Here is a 21783-nt window from a genome sequence, read left to right as displayed (position 1 = left end):
AGATGTAAGCAGAATTGTAGTCAGACAAATGAAGATCTAAGAAAAAAATAGATGACACATGAAGTAAATTTGAACAAAAAAATGTATTGATTAAGAAACAGATGAAACAGAAAACATGGCTTAGGATGACTGGCATTTATGAGTCCCCAGCCCAAAGCCGGTGATGTAGGAATTCTCGCGATGGTCAACCCATCTTTTGATAAGCTCCATCAAAAGTTACAACAGGTTACCACTACATATCTAATTACCTCTAGGATCCAAACGTTGAGAAACTTTATCCTTCACAAAGGAAGATGTACAAGGAGAACATCACTTCCTTTATGAAGGAAACATCACCATTTCAAATTATTGCGTAATACATGAGTATAAACTCAATGCTGTAAATACCTTTACAGGTATTAATCTAAAGCACAAACAATACTACAATTGGAATATAAAATATACACACATCGAACCAAAAAAGAACAATATCCACCTCGTAAAACCATGTGAACAAGATTTTAAAAAGGAACAATGTTACAAATAGAAACTGGGGCACATGCTTTAGCTCCATAGAGAGTACTTTTATGGTCTAATTCTTGACACTTGTTGACATTCTAAAGTCTTTAATCAACAGAAACATTGTTTTTCTTTAAGACAGAATGAAAAATTTTATTCCTGTTCTATGTGTCTTTGACGTTTTTGGAAAGTTGCCGTATTTAATATATGCTGCTGTAAGCAGTCTCCATTTATTTTGCACATAGTATGACCCTTGCCTTTGTGATTTGGACACGTGGGAAGTCCTTCCTGGCATTGGCACATAAAAATCACAGATTTAACAGCAATAACACACACAGCTGAGCAGCAACACTGTGACAAAATGTTGCCTTATACTGCCTTCTTCATCATTTTCTTCACTAATATCTCTAGGAAGAGTGTCTTCCATGATTAAAAGCATCGTGTATTTCCTTGCAAGAAGGATGACTACGCAGATTGGACATGTTTTTGTCCTTTCATTATTTACTTATTTATTTATTTTGAGGCATGGCCTCTTTTCACAGCCCTGCTTGTCCTGGAACTCTCTATGTAGACTAAGATGACCAGCTTTTCTCCAAGTGCTGGAATTAAAGGTATGGCCCACATCCCTGGCTCAGGGACACATTTTTAAAGCGCGTTTTACTGTTGCCTTCTCTAGTGGCCAATCCCTTTCCTAGAATTTTTTGTGAAGTTTTTCAAAGAAGCATTTTCCACATTTTTATAGAATCATAGAACATTATCCGCTACGTAACGAGAAATATCATTGTATCATAGTCCATTTTTCATGTCAAGCAGTCTCAAACATGATTTAGGACATTCCTTGAAAAGTAAAGTATCTGATTTCACGTATTTAAAATTTCAGTGGTAAACTGATCAGTACAGTTTTACCTTGGTACGCTGCCCCTAAGTCTTGAGCAAGAGCCTTCACTAGGTCCCTTGCTGTCTTGCTTGTCAAATAATAGTTTCTGGGGTAACTTATTATCGAACTAGAATCATATAGAGACACTGCCCTATGACCCAAGTATGTTATCTTTATCGCAAAACCTATGTTCCCAGTGTAACCACCAAGATTTACCAGCATCTGCTTTAAAGTTCGCGCAGTTTGTTTACAATAGTTCTTTAACTTAGCACCTAGATCTGTCAGAACAGTGCTGTCGCCTTCCAACTCCTCATCTCCCCGGATAAAGCTGTGCAGGGTCAGGAGACTGTCCTGAGAAATATGAAGCACGTCCAAGATGACTTCTTGCTTCTCTGGCAAGTCAATACCCAAAGGCCAGCTCTTAGAGATGACCAGTGTTCCTTGACGAAGTGAGCCCAACTCTGTACGAACTAACTCTTCATATCTTTCATGTTCTGAGAAGAATTCCATGAAGAGGGCTTCTGGAGAGCATGTCACTTTTCTAGACACCACTAGAAAAATAAATAAACATACAAATTAAAAAGGAAAATGCTAGGAATGTACTGTGTGAGCTATCACCAAGCAGCTAGTAAGTCCCATACTGCCTCACAACCCAGAAGGTGAACACACAGATACCAAACAATAATCCAAGAACTGGAGGGCGGCAGGTGCAAGGGAGATTGAGAAACTCAGGCTCTGCCTTGGAAGGGGCTACACACTCACACCCCTGCCTTTTCCATAACATGGTGCATCAGAAGCTTGCTGTGGGCAAGTCCATGAATGAGAAGAGTCAGGAGAGCAAGGGACAGACCTAATGCTGAAGACGGGAAAAGTCAGACATCAGGAAGCACCAAAGAGGTGATGAGACTGGGGAAAGCATGCAGAAAAAGGAAGGCTCCACAGAGCAAAGGAGGGAGCAGAGCACATTCCTGGAGCTCCAGGGAAGGGGAGAGGATGCCTCAGAGGAGACCACAAGGCAGGCCAGGCTTCCCTGGTGAGCATAGACTGGCAATTACAGCCAGAGTGTAAACCCATGGTTCTTGAAAATCTTGTATCCAGTACAGGAATTTGAAGGGACACTGTTGCCTTCTATTTGGAAGGTGAGCATTGGAGAGAAACTCCGTTTTGTCTGTCCTCCTGTGTCAGAATGTTATATGTAGACTGGTGCTATCTCGCTGTTGTGCACAGGCGTGTGCTGGAATAATGGTGTGGGCTGCCTTCTGTTTGAGACAAAGTTTATCTAGGGACCTGAAAACGAGCATCAATCCCAGTGCAGGAACCCTGGAGATAGATTTCAACACTGAGCCCTGTTCAAGCAAGGAGGCTTGAAAATAGTCATAACAACCAACACAGGGAGCCAGAGTGAAATTACCTGGGAGGTGATCACTCTGTTGCTGAATCCCTGGAATGTCATCAGCACTCCCGCTACGGGGACGGAGGGGTGGGATGCTTGACTGAAGGGTCCATTTATCTTTTCGCCTGGAAAAACCTGAGAAGAGAAAAAGTAACTTTAAATTTCACCCAGGCCATACTGTTCACGAACTAGTGCAATGTGTAATAAAAGTCTCAGTTGAACGGTGTTTTCCTAAGAGAAAATGGGGTTAGATATTCAGGTTAGATTTTGAGGTCCAATACAATCTCCAAATTAAGCTTTGATGGTACTGAATTGCTCTACACTGCACTTACAGAAAACCTAACAACAAAAAGGGCACTAATAGTAATTGAATGTACTAATAACTAAGTAGGTCTGTTTAACTTTGTGCTTTTTAAAATTGAGACAGGGTTTCACATAGACCATGCTCTTCACATACCCACTATGTGGACCATGGGCCACAAGTGCACCACCATGCCCAGTTTTATGATTTTACAAAAGAGAGGCAATTGAAGCCAGGGCTTCTTGGATGCTAGGCAAGCGTCCATCACCTGAGAAATATCTGCAGATTTGGTTGCTTTTAAAAGCAGTTAAATCCAGAAGGAATGAGGGTTGGTTAAAAAAAAAGTGAGTTTGTAAAGAGATGAGGAAGATCACATTTTTAGACTGTATGTTTCTAATGCTCATTTCAACTGAGGTGTTCCTATTCTAAAGGAGATAAAATGCCAGCATTTTTCTCTCTGAGAAAAAATTTAGGGTTCTATTTTGTATACAAATGTAAGAGGAGGCAGGAGGTTTTAAGGAAGAATGGGGAATGGGAATAAAGTGGTAAAGGAGGACAAAGGAGCAGATCAGATGGTCGATTTTGTGAAATGAACACAGGTTACCACAGGCTCCAAAGCAATGGAGACAATACATGGTGGGCTAGCACATCAAAATGTCCCAAGATAGGAACATTCTCTTTTCCTAGCTTCATTTTCTAATGTATTTGTCACTGTATGAATGATTGTTGACAGAGAAATTTGACCATGAGAAATGAGATCAGTGCCGTGGGTACCTGGGATGGGCTACAGAAGCCTTTGCAGTAGGAGAGATTTGGACAAGCAAGCTAGACATAGTCTGGAAAGAGGATAGGCAACACTGGGTGGATGCGCAGAAGTTCAGAATGCAGATAGGACAGTGTCCATGAAAGGCTCTGCTGATCAGCTCTCTGATGGAAATGGGCATGCCAGTGAGGCTAGGTCTGGGGATCACTTCCACTGTTCCTTACAAAAAGTTGGACTGCATTTTGCCCTTGGCCTGCAACTAGGCAAGGATCTCATCTTAACCTCCTGTGGGAGGTGAGAAGACCCTTGAAGGGAATTATGAGGCCTGGCCCCTTCTTCTTCCTACTTCAGTCCTGGCCGCTGGAGAAGCAGGCTGTATCACACTTGGTCATTGAAAAGGAAATAGCTCAGAGTGTCAATGGAAACAGCTAACATACTTTCCATAGAGAATCTGCTAAGTGGATAGAAGAAAAAAAAACAGCAATATTTGAACTCTGCATTGCATCTAGAAGAGATCAGTAAATTAGCTGTTGAGACATGAGGAGTTTTGATGTTGCCCAAATCCCAGAAAGCATTCCAACACCCTGAGCCAAATGTAAAATGATTGTTAATCCCCCTTCCTCAACCTGGTGGGGTGTCCATCTGGAGCTTGACCCATTCCTCTGCAGTAAACCTCTTCACACAGTTGTCTTCCACATGCCAGGAATTGGGATCTGCAGCGAACACAGTACAGCAGAATCTCTCCACTCTGAGTGCACAGACATAGGAACACACAGCTCCAAGTCTGTGGACTGGGATGAATTTGCATGTGTACTTTATCTTCTCCTGCTCCTCACAGAAGTGAGTGACAGACAGCTGTTGGATGCACTTCTCTATTTCACTCTTTAGATGATCAAGATCGCTCCTCTCTGCTTCAAAACCAATGATTTGCTGGTTTTCCCCATCTAAGCCAATGAACAAATATCCCCCGTCAATGTTTGCAAATGCAGAAACAGTTTTAGGGAGAATCTCTATAATCTTATCTTTAGGGGACATTTTAACTTCAGCAAGTTTGGATTTAGTGAAACCGAATGTCTCCTTGTAAGTCAACTCTTCCTTGTTAAAAAATGTGGCAAGAATTTCATCAGAGTCCGATTTCCCAGGCAAACTTTGTCTGAAACATGATTTCAGTTCAGGATTCTTTATGATTTTGAGGAAATGCACTGTATTAGGCATTTTCAGTTCATCTGAGAATGAAAAGCTTCTCATATAAAAATTAGTTTTCAAGGTGAGGACATAATGACCAAAGATATTCCCGTTCCATGGTTTCACAAAAATTAAAAAGTAGTCTTTCTTCTGCATGTAGTGTAGGTATTTATGAGGAAATGGAAGAATATCACCAAAAGAATTTTCCAAATCCAGCCCTATTCCATCTCTGGTCAAGCTGTAATTGGAATTCTTAAGGTGAGCCTTGACCACGCCCCCTCCAGAATTCAGCAGAGTACACACAGCCTGTGACATATTTTGGGCTTCTCTTCTTCTTGGTTGAGCATCTTTCATTAACTTCCTATTCTTCTCTCCAAGTGTGATTTCTCCTACAGATAGAACCACTTCTACATAGTCCATTTCTTGATCTGCGCTGATGCTCATTTTCCAATCACTCCGTGTCCCAGATGATATTCTTTCCTGTAAAACAGAGAGAGCCATTACATTAGGACCTAACCAGTGAGAACTAGCTCTGCTTTACAAGACACACAGCACAACCATCTGAGCTTCTCTGCATGAGTAAGTGTAAAGGTCAGATGTGATGTTTTGTTAATTATTTTTGGACCCATTTTGAACAGAATACAATAACCTGTGAACTTGTCAAATTTGTTGTGATGACTTCATATAATTTTTTTCTAATTATCTGCAATTAAGAAACTTCATTATGCTGGGAAATATTGCTGCATGGCTTTAATCTCAGAATTTGGAAGGCATAGGCAGGTGGATCACTGTGAGTTTGAAACCATCCTGGTCTACAAAGTGAGTTCCAGAACATCCAGGGATGTTACACAGAGATACCCTATCATGAAAAAACAAACAAATAAAAGAAAGAAAGGGAGAGACAGAGAGAGAAGGAAACTTCATTGTGCCTATTCTTCACTCATTACCCTGTTTATTAATGGAACTTTAAAGTCTGTACTCTTACTTATGTTATTACATTGTGTGTATGAGTGTCTTGCCTGCATGGATGTATATGTACCATCAGTGTGCCTGGTGCTCATAGGAATCGGAGAAGGGAGTTGGATCCCTGAGACTGGACTTCTTAATGATTGTGAACCCTCTATGAGTGCTGGGAATCAGATCCAAGTCCTCTGCAAGAGGAACAATTGCTTGTAGGCACTGAGCCAACTCTCCGGCACCTACACAAGGACATTTAACATAAGAGAATACTCCACTGAGTATGTTCTCCTGACTGACCTTTCTTTGATGTCCCCATCTCAGCTGTCTACTGTGTCCCCTTATACAATTTCACCTCCAAATTAATCTTATACACACATGTGGTTTTATGTATGTATAATCTATACACTTTTGGAACCACAACTGAGAGAAAATATCTGAGATTTTTCTTTCTGGGACTGGCTTGACTGAGTGTGAGCATATCCCATGATATCCATTCCCTACAGTGGTTGGGATGCATTCTCCAGGAGGCACAGCACAGCCCCTTTCTCCTGTAATGTAGGTGTCCCCCACTCTAAATCTCCCTCCTGGTGTGACTTTTATGTTCTGGTGTCTTGATTTTCTCTTCTCATTTCTGGGGACATTATTTTCTAATCGTGTGAAGTCTTGTTTGTGCCATTGTTCAGGAGTTGCTCTGTTCCCATCCCAGGATCCTCTGTGCTCCTGACTTTCCCTCTGGGCTGCTTCCTAGTTTCTTTCCACTATGACATGCAATTAGTTCCCATAGATGAGTCTTTCAAATGTCCTGGCTTAGCATGCAGTCTACTCCTGAGAATGTTCCTTGAACACTTGAGTTGACCAGAGGGCTCTGTGAACGTTTGACTATTCACATCTTTCACCAACACTGCAGTGTTTCCAGCCACTATTTCTTCAAATAATTTCTCCACTCTTCTCTGACTTCAGGGTTTGGGGACAGAAACAATTACCATGCTAGTTTGGGTGATGGTAATCCACACAATGTTGGGCTCAGTGTGTTTTCTTCAGTCCCTTTGCATGCTCCCAGACTTAGTGGTTTCAATGGTCTTTACTTCAATTTACAGGTTTGTTCTTCTGTCTACTCAGTCTGGTATCAGACATTTCCAAATTTTTTTTTAATTCTAGTAATGTAGCCTTAATAGTCCTGTTTGGTTTCTTTATAGGATACTTAATTAATTTATTTTGCAAAGTTACCTTCCTGATTTCCATCTATCCTTAGACTAGTCCTCAGAATCAGGGTAACTTCATCTTGCAGTAGAGCTTCCCTTTCCCTGTTCAACATGACAGACTGCAGGAAAAGCAGCCATCCTTCCACACTAGGACAGTGAGTGCTGATGTCAGCCGAACCCAACAGGGCTGGAGAGATGCCTGTGCAGTTAAGAGCACTGGCACTATTCCAGAGGACCCATGTGAAATACCCTGCATCCACATGATGGCTCAGACATGTGGTGCAAAGACAGGCATGCAGGCAAAGCAGCAATGCATACATACAAATAAATAAAGATAAGAATTATTTTAAACACAACTTTCCCATGATGGTTATATACTCGGATTACTGCTACACCTAACCTTGTCCTAAAGAGCTTCTCTCTGCAGTGGGCAGTGGTTAGTACAGAGACCCATCACTGCTCCAAGTGTCGGGAATATTTGACTACTGAGAGCTCTTCCTTAAACGGAAAACACATCTGGCCCGGCCTGTCAGGATCTGGGAACCGTGTAGAAGACAGTACGTGAGGAATGTCAGAGCTGAGAGCTGGAGGCTGGAGAAATAGGTTGTGTCTAAGAGAATTTGCTGTTCTTCTGGAGGACTCGGTTTGCTTCACTGTACTGACCTGCAGCTCACTACCCTCTGCAACTCCAGGTCCAGGGATTAGAATCCTCTCCTGACCTCCGTGGGCACCAAGCACACACCTCGGCAAAACACACATACACATAAAACCAAACTAAATAAATTCTTGAAAATGTTGTAAAAGTGGGAGGATGGGGAGGAGGACCAGGAAATGCTGTGGTTTGGACCTGACAAGGCCACCCAGTCATGACCTCTCTGTGGTGTCGGTACACAGCCCAAGATCAAGTCAACAAGGCCACTCATTCTCCAACAGGCAGCATGCACTAGACCCAGTGGGTCACAATTAATTAATTAACGAGAGAGAGAAGATAAGGCAGGAAAGAGCAAGGAATGGACAAAGGGAGGGGAGGTATATACAATCAGAATACATTGTTACACACATGTAAACAATCCAGCTTACTACATCCTCAGTCTACACTAAGGGTTTAGTCATCCATAAGGATGAATGCATCATTGCAGGAAAATGGGAGGAACTGAGCATTATAATAAGTGGAGTGATACAGAAAGACAAACATTGTGTGTTTACTCTCAGAAGCAGAACACAGACTCTAAAAGGTACTAAAGTACAAGGGAGACTGTGTGGGAAGAGGAGCAGGAGTGGGACGGGGAGAAGAGAGAGTACAGAGAGGTTCCCATGGTCAAGGACATCTCGTGGGTGGTAATATCATAGTTAAAACCCTTATTCGGTAAAAATTAATACCGATTAATAGTGTGAGTGGAAAACATCACCACCAACAACAAATTCATTTTCTGAGTCTAACATTCTGTCTGAGGTGTTTTGAACTGCAGCTGACTTTGCTCTTTGGACACTAGGGGGCACTCTCACACACAAAATGACAGGAGAGACAGCCTACAGGAGAGGAGTTGGAGAGATGTGGTAGGATAATAAGATGGGGCCTTTCAGTGACTTGGCCAATATCAAGTAAATGCAACTTTCCATGCCTGTCCACTGTTGTGGAATAACTCACCTCCATTGAACTCATTTTTCTCTAGGGGACTGAATATATGTGAGTCTCTTGTGCTGTCTTGGCCACCTTAATGTGGATGCTCAGGATACCTTTTGCACTGTTGATTTTTAGCTCTTTGGACATATGTAGGGTACTGTGTGTGTGGTAGTGTTTTTAATTTTTTATATGGATTTTTTAAATTGTGTGTATGTCTGTGAACCACATGCTTACCTGTGAAGGCCAGAAGATGACATCAGAATATCTGAACTACAGGGACAGATGGCTGTGAGCTGCCCTGTGGGTGCTGGCAATGGACCCCAGCTCGTCTAGAAGAGCAGCCAGTGTTCAGAATTGCTGAGTTATCTCTCCAGCCCTTGCCTGCCTGCATTCTTTCCCTTGTTTCCTTCCTTCTTTCTTTCAATTTTAACTAATATAAATGCTGTGGGTTCAGAGTGCAGAACACACCCTATGAAACATGTACATATTATTAGATGGCTAAATCAAGTTAATTGACATGTGGATTACTTCATACAAAAATAATAAAGTTGTCAATATTGTGTGAAGAACACTAAACACCCACTTCTAGAGCTAGGTCTGGTGGTGCATCCTGTAATCCCAGTACCCAGGAGGCAGAGGCAGAAAGTTCACAAGTTCATAGCCAGCTTGGAATAGAGTAAGTTCAAGGCCAGCCTGAGTAACTAAGCAGAACTCGTTCTCCAAATAAAAAATGATCAGAGGACTTGAGACAGAGTTCAAAAGCAGAGCACTTGCCCAGCGAGTCCTCCTCCCTAGCTTCTACCTTGAGCACCACAAACAGGAAGTCTCATTTTTGTAGCTTTCAAGGTAGAACATAGTGCTGTTTGCTGTAGGCACCCTGTTCTGCAATGCTCCTCTTACCTGGCCGACATGTTATAGTCTTTCAGTAACAGCTCCCAACAAGCCCACTCCCTGCTCACTGATACCCTAACTTCTACATCATATCAGGTGTTTTTGTTTTTGTTTTTGTTTTTGTTTTTGTTTTTTATTCCTCATGTAGATGAATTCACACAGGACTGGCTTTCTGTGCCTGAGTTATTTTACATGACATACTGTCATTCAGATTCTTCCACATGTTCACAGATGACTATGTTTCCTTCCTTTTAAGACACCATATCAGTTTACTGTGTGTGTACTCCATCTTCTGTATCTCTCATCCCTCTGTGTATCTTAGGTTGATTTCATATTTTGACTTTTTCAAAAATGCAGCAACAATCAGTGACATGCATCTGTCTCTCTGACATAAAGATTTCACTTTCCTTGTCCATGTCTAGTAGTGTTTCTCACTTCTTGAGATGGCACCATGTTTTTCAAGATATCCACTTTAATTCACACTTTCTCCCATGCTGTACTGGGAACCCTTTACTCCACATCCTGGAGTCATTTGATAGCAGTCATTGCAGGAGCTGGGGAGAGACTCCGTGGTTATGAGCACCTGTTGCTCTTGCAGAAGGCTCAAATTCCATTCCCAAAATGTATGTCATAGAGTTCACAACCACCCAGACTGCAGACTCAGGGGCAAGGACACCCTTTTCTAGCGTGTACAGGTACCTCCACCAATGTGCACATGTGCACATACACACACAAAACACACATACATAAACATAAACTAAAATTAGACTTTCAAAATCAAGTCATGACACTGAAGGGATAACTCAGCAGTGAAGAGCACTGGCTCCTCTCCAGAGGACCCAGGTTCAGTTCCCAGGACCCACATGATGACCTACAGCCTTCTATAACTCCAGTTTCAGGGAATCTGTCACCCTCTTTATCTTTGTAGGCACCAGGAACACACATGATAGATATATATATATATATATATTCAAGGAAAACATCCATATTAATAAAATAAAAATAAAAAGAATAAATGAACCAGTCATTGTGACAAGAGTGATCAGGGCTTCTGGGGCTTCTGCTCTTTCAGCACTCCAACTGTGGGATCTGAAATTTACCTCTAGTCTATTTTTAGTTGGGTTGTATCTTCAGTATGAGATCAAATTTCATTCTTCTCTGTGTAGAGATCATTGGTCAGTTTCAGGTTGTAGGGTCAGGTCTCTAGAAGGGTGTGAGATCCTCAAAGGGCTCTGGAGAGCTACACAAACCCCTTTTCCCCTGCCTCACCAGCCAGACTTAGACCGATCATAATTTGACACTACCAGAATTAAACTTCATCTTTGTGGCCCTAAGGGCTAATCCCAGGTCTGAGGAACTCTGTTATTGACCAAGCATAAGTCAGCATTCCTAACCTCTCCAAATCCTCCAAACAGACAAAAGCATTTGCTCTCACCAGACTCCTGCAGCATCTAGTTCCTCAGCAACCTATACTTTGGGAGAAGAGGCTGTGGAGATGCCAAGGAGCCAAAGATACTAGGAGGGCCAGAAACTATCCAGGTTTACCTGAGAGGGTGGGTTGAACCATTAACTCTGATTCATCCCAGAGCATTAAATAGGACCTGCTGTTGGGGCAGACAGAACCTTCTGTTGGTACAGAAGAGAAAGAAAATGGGTCTGCAGGATGCTAGTACCAACCTGGCTCACACTCCCTTGTCCTGGAATGTGAGCTTCTTGCAGTCCCTTGTGCCCAAGAGAGTGAACCTCAGGTTGTACAGCCTCTTCCAGAGCAGGAACGTTGCAAGGATGAGAGTTCCTTCAGCACTGAATGTGTCGTTTCCTGGAGGAATATTTAACCTCTTTGAGTTATGGTTGTGTGTGAGGGGGCTATTGTTGTTGTTGTTTTGTTTTTGTTCATTTCTTTCTTTCTTTTTATGGAAGAGATAAAGCTCTTTTGTTTTTCCTCTTTTCTCTCTCTTTCCAGGGCTAACTGAGTTCTGCCTTCCAGCCTTCTTCCCACCTCAGCCACCCAAACACCCATGATTATGGACACACCCATCTCTCTGTTGTCATTTATGGTCAGAATTCAATCTGCTAACATTTGAGCTAAGGTTCTGAATCAATGATGTTCTTCAGAGCATCATTGTTGATGTTGGTGTCAGTTTACAACAGAGTCACGAAATGAGTGGGAAGTGCTGGACCACATCTCAGTGACAAAGCTCTGCCCTGACATGTCGACGGTTCTTCATAAGACTGCTGTGCAGCACACACATTAAATTACAGCTAAAGGAATGACCATTTCACTGACATGATGAGCTTTAGTTCCACCATGGCAGAGTTCATCATGGTCTGCCATCTGGCAGAAATCAAAGTAGAAAGTTCAGTATCTTATTTGATATTGCCATCCCATATCATTTACAATTAGTTTTGGAAAATAATGATTACCAGCTTTTGTAAGAACCCTGAAAAATTGCAGCTTTGTAAATGAGTGTTTTGCCTCATGTATGTAAATGTACCACACATCGGTCTGGTGCCCACAGAGTTCTGAGGAGGGATCCCCTGGAACTGTAGTTAGGAATGTTGCTGAGCCACCATGCTAAGAACTAAACCTAGGTCCTGTGCAAGAGCAACAAGTGCTCTAAACATCTTCACCATCCCCACTTCCTGTAAACTGATACTTAATTTCATATTCATATTAATGTACCAGTTCTTAGTAATATCCTGACAGCTGAGGTGAGAAATGGCTTCTGAATGGTTAGGGTAACATACATGAGGGTCAGGCATCATTCTGACTAAGGCTTGAGAATACTAATCACATCTACAGATTAGTTATTTATACTTTACTTTTATTACTTTTCTTTATGCTTTTTGAGACAGGGTCTTGCTATGTAGCTTTGTGTGGCCTGGAACCCACTATGTAGAGCAGACTGGCCTGGAACTCACAGACATCCACCTGCCTGTATCTTCCAACTGTTGGACATAAAGACATGTGCCACCACTCCTGGTGACAGCTACTGATTTTTATTATGCACATAGGTTCTCTCATAAATTCCCTCAAAACCACACATAGATGTAGTTCAGGCATATAAAGATCTATTAGAATGGAAGGTGGGAATCCTGAGAAGATAAGCAAAATCTAATTAAGTTGTAGAAGGGAAAAATAGAATCCTGAAGAAAAATCTTACAGAAACCAGTTTGACTCTAGGAATCCAATACAGATGAAAACAGGAGGATGTACTTGAATTTGTGAGTCCTTATACAAGGAGGTGCTGCCCAGAAGGGAGCGGTTTCCTTTCTGCACAGTTAGAAGCTGCGGCCCCACCCTCTTCTATGCACAGTCTCAGCTCCTCATTGCTTCCCAGGACTTCCTGTCTAGCCCCTCCTTAGGCCCTGACCTAAGCCAGCACCCCTGGTTCACTCTCCACAAGGAAAGGGGACAGAAGTCACATCTCACACCAAAGTGCAAAAGGAAAATGCCCCTGGGATTGTTAAAACTCAAGGGTGCTACTCTGCATGCACATTCTGTTGTGGAATATTAGTTTGACTAGGCAAAGATGTGTTATATGGATATATGATGTGGAATATTACTTTAACTGAGTAAAGCTGTGTTACATTTGTTTATTCTGTGTATGTTTAATTATGTAAAGATGTGTTGCTGTTTCTCTTTGCCTGCCTAATACACCTGATTGATCTAATAAAAAGCTGAATGGCCAATAGTTAGGTAGGATAGTGATAGGTGGGGGTGGCAAGCATAGAGAATAAGAATAAGCCCCAACACACACACACATTGTTTGGTTGAGAACAGGGGGCATCAGATCTGTATTGGGGGTGGAGAACCCTTCATGTATTTGTGGTCAACTAACACTGTTTCCTTGGGAAATTTGTTTGCCTTTCTGTAGGAATGTCCTATATGAATGTGTGAATGTGTGAGAGGTGTGGCCACAGTATGCATGGTTTATGCCTGCACTTGTGTGTGAGTTGTGACTCCTGTGGACTGCTAGGCTAGCTATAAATTTGTCAGCTTGGCAGCATCAGACAACCAGATCCTTCTACAAAGTTATACCCAGCTTTTTAGCTCATTTTTAAGAAAATGTCTTAAGATATATAAAGATCTGAGGATATAAAAGCTTATAATCTTTGAGGATCTCAGAAAATGATTTAAGATATAAATGCAAGTTGTAAAGAGATAAATAAATGATTTATATTATGAGAAATGTTTCAAATTGCTCTCCCCTTCTATGATGCAACATTTCAGTGCTTAACATTTAATAGAGTTCTGATAAGCTGGTAGAACAATGACTACTTACTGTTCAGTCACAAGCTCAACATTTTAGATTGATTTGGTTGAATCTCCAAGCTTCAGTTGCTGACCACATTGCTCCAGATGATTATGAGCTCTGGACTTGCTAAAACCTGACATGGGCCAGTCCAACCAATGTGATTGTTCCCTGTCTCTACAGCTGGGTCAGATGGCCACATGCTGCTGACAAATGCCCCATTGTCCAGCCTATGACCAGCCTTTGAACCTTTTGGGGGGCCCTGACAACAATGCCCCAATGCCAGCTCAAAGCAGTCCCAGGAGGGATTACATTATCCCATGTTCCCTGTCCAGAATAAGGATGAAATGCTGGGTCAAAAGGAAACTCCCTGGCATAGGGGCAAGATAGCCAACTATAAAGCTCATTGACATACCAGGAAAACACATTTAGAGTTGTCAACAGATATATTTATTAACTGAAATGGTTCTGCAATAAGATAAGACATTTGAACTTCTTTGTGAAGATCCAAAGAGGTATTATATAAGATCACCACCTGGTTGTACTCAAAGATCAGAACTACAGGGCCTTAAGAATCACAATAGATAGTGATGATGCTACCCTACAAAAATCTGTTAGATGAGGGTTCTTAGGTCCTAATACCCTTGAACCTCTGGTCAGGTAGGACTCATGGTTGAGTCCTGTATTGAAACTTGTGAAAAAGGGAAATGAAGGCAATATAAAGGTTTAGTCTTGACTTTACATACTCTGTCTTAGGGAAGGGTCACCATCTTAGATCACCTGGTGACTAGGGCTTCTAGTTAGTTGCAGGAAGAACCTCAGGAATGTGCCATGACAACTGAAACAGATACCCTAGAAGCATCCAATTAAGAAACAGGGCACTAAAGGATCTTAATAAGATCCAGATGTTCCTGCAGACATCCTGTTGGAGGTTTATGGCCCTTGAAGATATTCAGATAATCCTGTCAGTAGGTGTGGTTCCCTGCCAAAAGTCTAGCCCAATAGTTTCAAATGTGGTTTAGTGCTGAAAGTCTAGACCAATAGTTTTGAAAAATCACCCTGCCCCATATCTCTTCTACCCAATCCCAGAAACTGCCAAGGCATTTAATTCCTGGCTTGTAGTTTCTTCCTTTAAAAACCCTCTAACCCCTGAGCCTGGGGCCACTGCATTTCCCTTCATCTGTCAGGCAGTGGCCCAAATTCAATCCCAACAATATAAAGACCCTTGTGTGTTTGCATCAGAAACCAGGTCCTTGGTGGTCTCTAGTAGTTTTGGGGACACAGGTACATTTTCTGTGGAACAAAAGAAAACAACCCAAGCCTAGACCACTCTTTCTCTCCTGGGTTGGAAATTTGCATTTCTCATGGGAAAGCAAAGTTGTCATCTTCTAAATTACAACCTTCCCTAGGGGATGACTTATTTTCTGGCTCTAGAGTATGCAGTCCCTCCCCTTTCAGGAACGAGGTTTTCTTACCAGACAACATGGTCATTGTTCTAAGAGGATACAGAACCCTCAAGGGACTCTGGAGATTCACACAAGCTTGCAGTACATACCCCTCCATGACCTCTCTCTTCCTGCCTCACTAGCCAGTCACAGACCAAGCATAAAGATCTCCCTACCAGCAACTTTAAGTAGCCCCTCCATCTCAAAGAGAGGAAAGTATTTGCTCTTACCACAGCTTCAGTGACTCCCAAGTTCTCAGCAGCCTGTGCTTTGATAGAAGAGGCTCTGAAGATGCCAAGGAGCCAAGATTCCTACAAGGAAAGCAGGCTGGCTTTACCTGAGAAGGATGGTTGTGCTAGCACACACACCCCACACACACATCCCCCCAGGGTCAGTAAGTAGGGAGGACCTGACATTAGGTGGGGACAGAAAGAGACAGACAATGGGGTCCAGGATGCTGAAATGGATCTGGCTCATTTTCTCTGGGTCTTGGGGGGGGGCACACACTAAGGAGTTTTAAGCCTCCTAACACTTTTTCTTTGTGCCCCTTTTTATACTAAATGCATCAATGCATGTTTTTCTAGTTCTTTGCCTTTATGTGCAACATCAGAAAAACACTAGGTTTTTTATTTCTTTATTTTAGTTAATTTTTTTTGACGGTGGGACATGATTTAGTTCATACATATTTTACAAACATTGTGTTTTCTTGTGACATTTTCCTAAATTCAAATGGCATGTATGTTTGGTCATACTCATCTTCTTAAAACACTCTCACTTCCAGAGCCCACAGAGACCTCAGAATTGAATGCACAGAGACCTAAATGCTGAGCTCACTGAGCACTTTGTGGGGTGCATTGTTTAGTTTGAGGAGCTCCACCCAAGCCCCACTGCTGGCTCAACTCCCTGCTGGTGGAAGTGCAGCCTAGACTCTCATTACAGGTACAGTTTGGGGGCTGCCGGTGTAAGAAAATGAAGGAGTATGCTCCAAGTCACTGCTATGGTAGAATTGCAAACATTCACCAATATAGCAAGTCTTTCTCTGTCCCAACAGCAGCTCTCAATATAATGACCTGGAGACTTCTTCTCCTGTTTTTTTTTTTTTTTTTTTCTTCTTCTTCTTCTTCTTCTTCTTCTTCTTCTTCTTCTTCTTCTTCTTCTTCTTCTTCTTCTCCTCCTCCTCCTCCTCCTCCTCCTCCTCCTCCTCCTCCTCCTCCTCCTCCTCCTTCTTCTTTTGAGACTTCTTATTAATAGTGAAAGCTTAGCCTTAGCTTAGGTTTGCTTCTAATTAGCTCTTATAACTTATACTAACCCATTTCTATTCATTCATGTGCTGCCACATGGCTTGGGGCTTTTCATCTCATCCTGTATGGCCTGCTTCCTCTGTTTCAGGATGGTGACTCCCTCTTTCTTCTTCCCAGAGTTCTTTCTGTCTGGAAGTCCCACCTATACTTCCTGCCTACCTATTGGCCTTTTATTACTAGCATTTTATTAAAACAATCACAGTGATACATTTTTATACAGTGTAATCAAATATCTCACAACATAACAACTCCTTGCTTGCTGAATTATTTGTAATTATATATGAATCTGTTTCCCATCTCAAAGAGTATTTGAGCAACCAACTTGCCCAGGGAATTATAAAAAAAAAAGACAAAAACCACAGAGTTTGGATATTGAAAGAGGAGAAGTTTCTAGAAGCCCTGCTTTGTTCAAGAGTTGGACACTGGGTGATGCAAGTCTAAGGCTTGAGAAGGACACAGCTCTATTCTGTCTCTGTGAGGTAATGCAGAAGAACCACTGAATCCCTTCCAGAGCAACTTGGGAAAACATTTGGATGAACACTAGACTGCATTCATCTGTTTCTTTTGTGGTGAGACAGGGTCTCATGCAGGCCCGGCTGTCTTTGGACTGGCTGTGTTACCAGCAAGGACATGGGACTGCTGATCCTTCTGTCACCCAACCCCACCAAGTGTTGGGATCATAAGCCTGTGTGTGTGCCTCTAGGTCTGGCTGGTTTTATTTCAGTTTTTTTTTTGGATCATTGATGCTTTGTAGTTAGTTAATGTTCACAATAAAGGGATGCTTCTGCCGTTTTCACACATGTATAACTTTATACCTTGCCCCGTTACCCTCCCTTATGTCTGTGCCCTCCCCGACTAGTCTCCTAATTAACGTCCTTCTTCCCTCACATCCTACATGCCAATCTACATTTCACACATGAGAAATCTGAGTTGCTTTTCCCTTCTGTATTCCTCATACCTGACTTCCCCATTCCTCATGTGTAAGAGTGTGTGTGTGTGTGTGTGTGTGTGTGTGTGTGTGTTTTGTGTAATTTGAGTCTCTCTCTGTGTTTTTACATTTCATGTTAAGCACAAATTCTACCACTGTGCTTTATAGCTCCATCTTTCAAGTAATTTTTACTTTGCTTCCACACACAGTTAAATTTAATGTCTACACATGCCAGTCTTGATTTGCTACTTTGTAAATATTTCATTTCCCCATTTCTTAACTTCCTCATTTTTCAATGGACTCTACTAAGAATATATCAAAAACATTCTGCTCAGGGTAAGGATGGAGTTCAGAGGTAGAAGTCTTACCTAGTACGTGTAAAATTTAGTGACATTTCAAAACACGCACACACACAGAGAGAGAGAGAGAGAGAGAGAGAGAGAGAGAGAGAGAGAGAGAGAGAGAGAGAGAGAGAGAGAGAGAGAGAGAGAGAATGACACAGACTGAGAGATCTGGTTCTTTCCTGTGACTTTCATGAATTTGGTTGTGGGTGTGAACCACAGCCTCCCCTGGACCAGTCTCTGTTTTCTTCTTACCCTTTTGTAATGTCATAATGGGGGAAATTTCTCATCTTTCATCTTGTTCTAGATCAGCAGAGCTTAGATTTGTAACCACTGAGAACATTCTCTCTGGTATCCAGCGACCAGTGAGAGCAAGTGCTGTAACATGAATTCTAAAAGGTCTTACTAATAAAAAAAAAAAACCCAGAGCCACACATTAGGGTAAAAAGTGAAAGATCAGAGAGGCAAAGAGCAAGCCACTAGTTCTTACCGTCATGAAATCCTCCGCCGAAAGAGAGTGAGCTTCTTGTTCCACACTGCCTTATAACTTCCTCTTTCCGTCCAGCTCTATCACTTCCTGTCTCTCTGTACAGACCTCCAGGCCTCTCTGGTTAATTAGTGGCTAGCTCCTCCTTCTGAGTTTCAGGCAAGCTCTATATGTTAGAGCACAAATAAAATAGCACCACAAAGTGCTGACTTGTGGAGTGGCCAAATGGCTTCAAGACATAGTGACAAGCAGTTCTCTCCTAGTCTCAATGCCAGGTCTAGAGAATGTGTCTTCAGGAGCCATCTGTTGCTCAAGTTTCTTTAGGTCTTATACTAAAAACCTGGGATTAAAAGTATGTCACCACAGCCTGTCTCTGTTTCTCTCCTAGATTGAATCCATCTCATATAATCCATGGTGGCTTTTAACTCACAGAGATCCAGACTGATCTCTCTCTGCCTCACAAGTGCTAGGATTAAAGGCATGAGCCACCACACCATAGCCCAGCCTCTATGTTTAACCTAGTGGCTTATTCTGTTCTCTGATCTTCAGGCAAATTTTATTAGGGTACACAATATATCACCACAGCCATCCCAGTCCATATGGGCTTTGTCACCATCACTTTCATTATCTAGATACGTGTGTGTTAATCTCTAGTGCTCATGCTTTCTTCCCCCAGGTACCACAAGCCAGTGAGTCTGCGACTCTTGGAGAAATTTCACATTCCCTTAGAACAGTGGTTCTCAAGCTCTGGTTCAGGACCCCTTTGAGGGTTCAGAGTACTCTTTTAAAGGAGTTGCCTAAGACCATCTGAAAACACAGATATTTACATTATAATTCATAAGCAGTAGCAAAACTGCACTTATAGCAATAAATATCATTTTATGGATGGAGTCACTACAACATGAGGAACTGTATTAAAGTTTCACAGGGTTAGAAAGGTTGAAAACCACTGCATTAGAAGATTATGTCTTTATACACATTATCCTGATAACTGGTAACAATGATCTTTAGTCTCAATGTGTCTCTGTTTCCCCTTCATGCCTCTGTTTAAAAAGTTCAAGTTCACAGCAATTCTCCTGCCTCATGTTTTAAAGTGTTGGGATTCAAGCATGAGCCAGCATACAGTGCACAGCCTCAGCTTTCATTCACTAATTCTGGAAGAGAACTTCCTGAATCTTGTCAGGGCTGCATAGTCCTCAGCTTGTCCATCCTCTGGGTGCTTCTCACATCTGTGGTTAAGCATTAAGAGCTGGTTTTGTGGGTTGGAGAGATGGCTCAGCCGAGAGGAGGGCTGTGTCCTCTTCCAGAGGGCCTGGGTTCAATTCCCAGCACCAAGATGGCAGCTCACTTCTGTCTGTAACTCTAGTTCCAGGTGACCTGACACCCTCACACAGACATATAAGCAGGCAAAACACCAGTGCACATGAAATAAAAATAAGTAAATATTGAAATTTTATTTTAAAAAACCTAGTTTTATTGGTTTTTTTGTGTGTGTATGTGTTTCTTTCTTTTCTTATTTATTTGTTTTTTTCCTCTCTTTCTTTTTTAAGGAAGGGTTTTTCTTTTTTTTTTTGTTTTTTTTTTTATTATTATTATTATTATTTTACAACACCATTCAGTTCAACATAATAGCCACAGAATCCCCTGTTCTCCCCCTCTCGCCCACCCCTCCCCCCAGCCCACCCCCCATTCCCACCTCCTCCAGATCAAGGTCTCCCCCGAGGACCGGGGTTGACCTGGTAGACTCAGTCCAGGCAGGTCCATTCCCCCCTCCCAGACCGAGCCAAGTGTCCCTGCATAAGTCCCAGGATTCAAACAGCCAACTCATGCAACGAGCCCAGGACCTGGCACCAATTCACAGCTGCCTCCCAAACAGATCAAGCCAAATGACTGTCTCACCCGTTCAGGTGGCCTGATCCAGTTGGGGGCCCCTCAGCCTTTGGTTCATAGATCCTGTGCTTCCATTCATTTGGTTATTTGTCCCGGTGCTTTATCCAACCTTGGCTTCAACAATTCTCGCTCATATAAACCCTCTTCTTACTCACTAATTAGACTCCCAGTGCTCCACCAGGGGCCCAGCCGTGGATGTCTGCCTTCAGATTCCTCAGTCCTTGGATGGGGTTTATGGCACCACTATCTGGGTGTCTGGCCATCCCATCACCAGAGTAGGTCAGTTCCTGCCGTCTCGCGACCATTGCCAGCAGTCTTTTGAGGGGGTATCTTTGTGGATCTCCGTGGGCCTCCCTAGCTCTCTGCTTCCTCCCCTTCTCACCTTCTCATGTGGTCTTCATTTACCATGGTCTCCTATTCCTTGTTCTCCCTCTCTTTTCTTGATCTAGCTAGGATCTCCCACTCTTCCCCTCGACTGTCGCCCTAAGGAAGGGTTTTTCTGCATAGCCCTGACTGTCCTAGAATTCATCACATAGATCAACCTGGCCTCAAACTCAAAGAGATCTGCCTCCCTGACAAATGCTACGATTAATGGCAAGAGGCAAAGAGATTATTTTTAATCCATAATAAAACTTACTGACACCCTCACACAGAAGTTCATGCAGCCAAACACCAATAAATATAAAATAAAACTAAATAAATCATTGGAATTTTTATTTAAAAAAAAGAACTAGTTTTGTTGTTTGGTGGGTTTTTTGTTGTTCTTTCTTAATCTGTACAAAAAAATGATTTTGAGATACAATTAAAACAAATTTATCTGTGAAGAATTGGGCTTTTAAAGTAGAAAGATTTGAGGAGCACTGGGGGTCAGAAAGAACCCTAAGCCCTCACATATGTTCAGAAATCATTCTACTGAGTCACACCCCACGCCACTGGAGGGACTATTTACAAACTCTAAAGGAAGGCCTTAGTGTCACCAGTGGGGAGGAAGATTGAAAGAGAAAATATTCATAAAGAAAGTGAACACCTCTTCCATGAGTAGGTTCTGTGCCTGCATTTCCATCAGCCTCGTGACGACAACTGGAAGTGAGTAGCAAAAGCTCTCTGTTCAGTGCTCTGCACATGTGTGATGTCTATGGGACAGTTGGATGATCTTGCTGCAGCCTCTGACAGTAGGAGTCATGTGTGTCAGGGGAGAAGACTGGAAACTGCTCTTTTACAAAGCAGCCAGAAGATTCTGACAGGTAGCTGAGGCTGGGAACCAACCTGCTTCATGGCAGCTCTGACCCAGCTCCCATGATACGCCACAAATTTGTCCTGCGTTACAAAGAGATTGTTAATCTGTTCTGGAGTACTTCTCTCCATCTCTAAAGACGGAAACCAAGAGGCATAAGAGAATGGAGAGCAGTGTGTCTGTGGGGGGAACAGCAGGTCACTGTGA

The 21783-nt window shown here is 42.4% G+C and overlaps 1 protein-coding gene across 2 annotated transcripts; it reads right to left on the bottom strand.

Moving 5' to 3' along the window:
- Nucleotides 1-448: 448 nt before the first annotated feature.
- On the bottom strand, nt 449-18770 carry LOC143266943 (schlafen family member 2-like). Of its 2 annotated transcripts, XM_076542999.1 has the most exons (5): nt 18456-18770; nt 15626-15706; nt 4459-5497; nt 2787-2903; nt 449-1926 (listed from the first exon to the last, which is right to left on the bottom strand). In XM_076542999.1, exons 1-5 carry the CDS (start codon nt 18459-18461, stop codon nt 1367-1369), a joined length of 1803 nt encoding a protein of 600 aa, XP_076399114.1. In that variant the 5' UTR covers nt 18462-18770; the 3' UTR covers nt 449-1366. The 2 variants fall into 2 exon arrangements, 1 of the variants encoding a protein (XP_076399114.1); XR_013041798.1 differs by lacking the exons at nt 449-1926; nt 2787-2903; nt 4459-5497; nt 18456-18770 and adding exons at nt 7145-7921; nt 11372-11513 and having other exon boundaries at nt 15626-16475.
- Nucleotides 18771-21783: the final 3013 nt, after the last annotated feature.

The sequence above is a fragment of the Peromyscus maniculatus genome, chromosome 8 (genome assembly GCF_049852395.1).
Source record: "Peromyscus maniculatus bairdii isolate BWxNUB_F1_BW_parent chromosome 8, HU_Pman_BW_mat_3.1, whole genome shotgun sequence".
Taxonomy (NCBI): domain Eukaryota; kingdom Metazoa; phylum Chordata; class Mammalia; order Rodentia; family Cricetidae; genus Peromyscus; species Peromyscus maniculatus.
This window is presented reverse-complemented; position numbering and strand designations above follow the sequence as displayed.

Coding starts and splice junctions, on each gene's coding strand:
- LOC143266943 (XM_076542999.1), bottom strand. Junction 5,498..15,625: donor TGGGAGTCACTGAAGCTGTG/GTAAGAGCAAAT, acceptor TCTGTTTTACAG/GAAAGAATATCATCTGGGAC. Junction 2,904..4,458: donor CCAGATGGACACCCCACCAG/GTTGAGGAAGGG, acceptor TTCTCTTCTCAG/GTTTTTCCAGGCGAAAAGAT.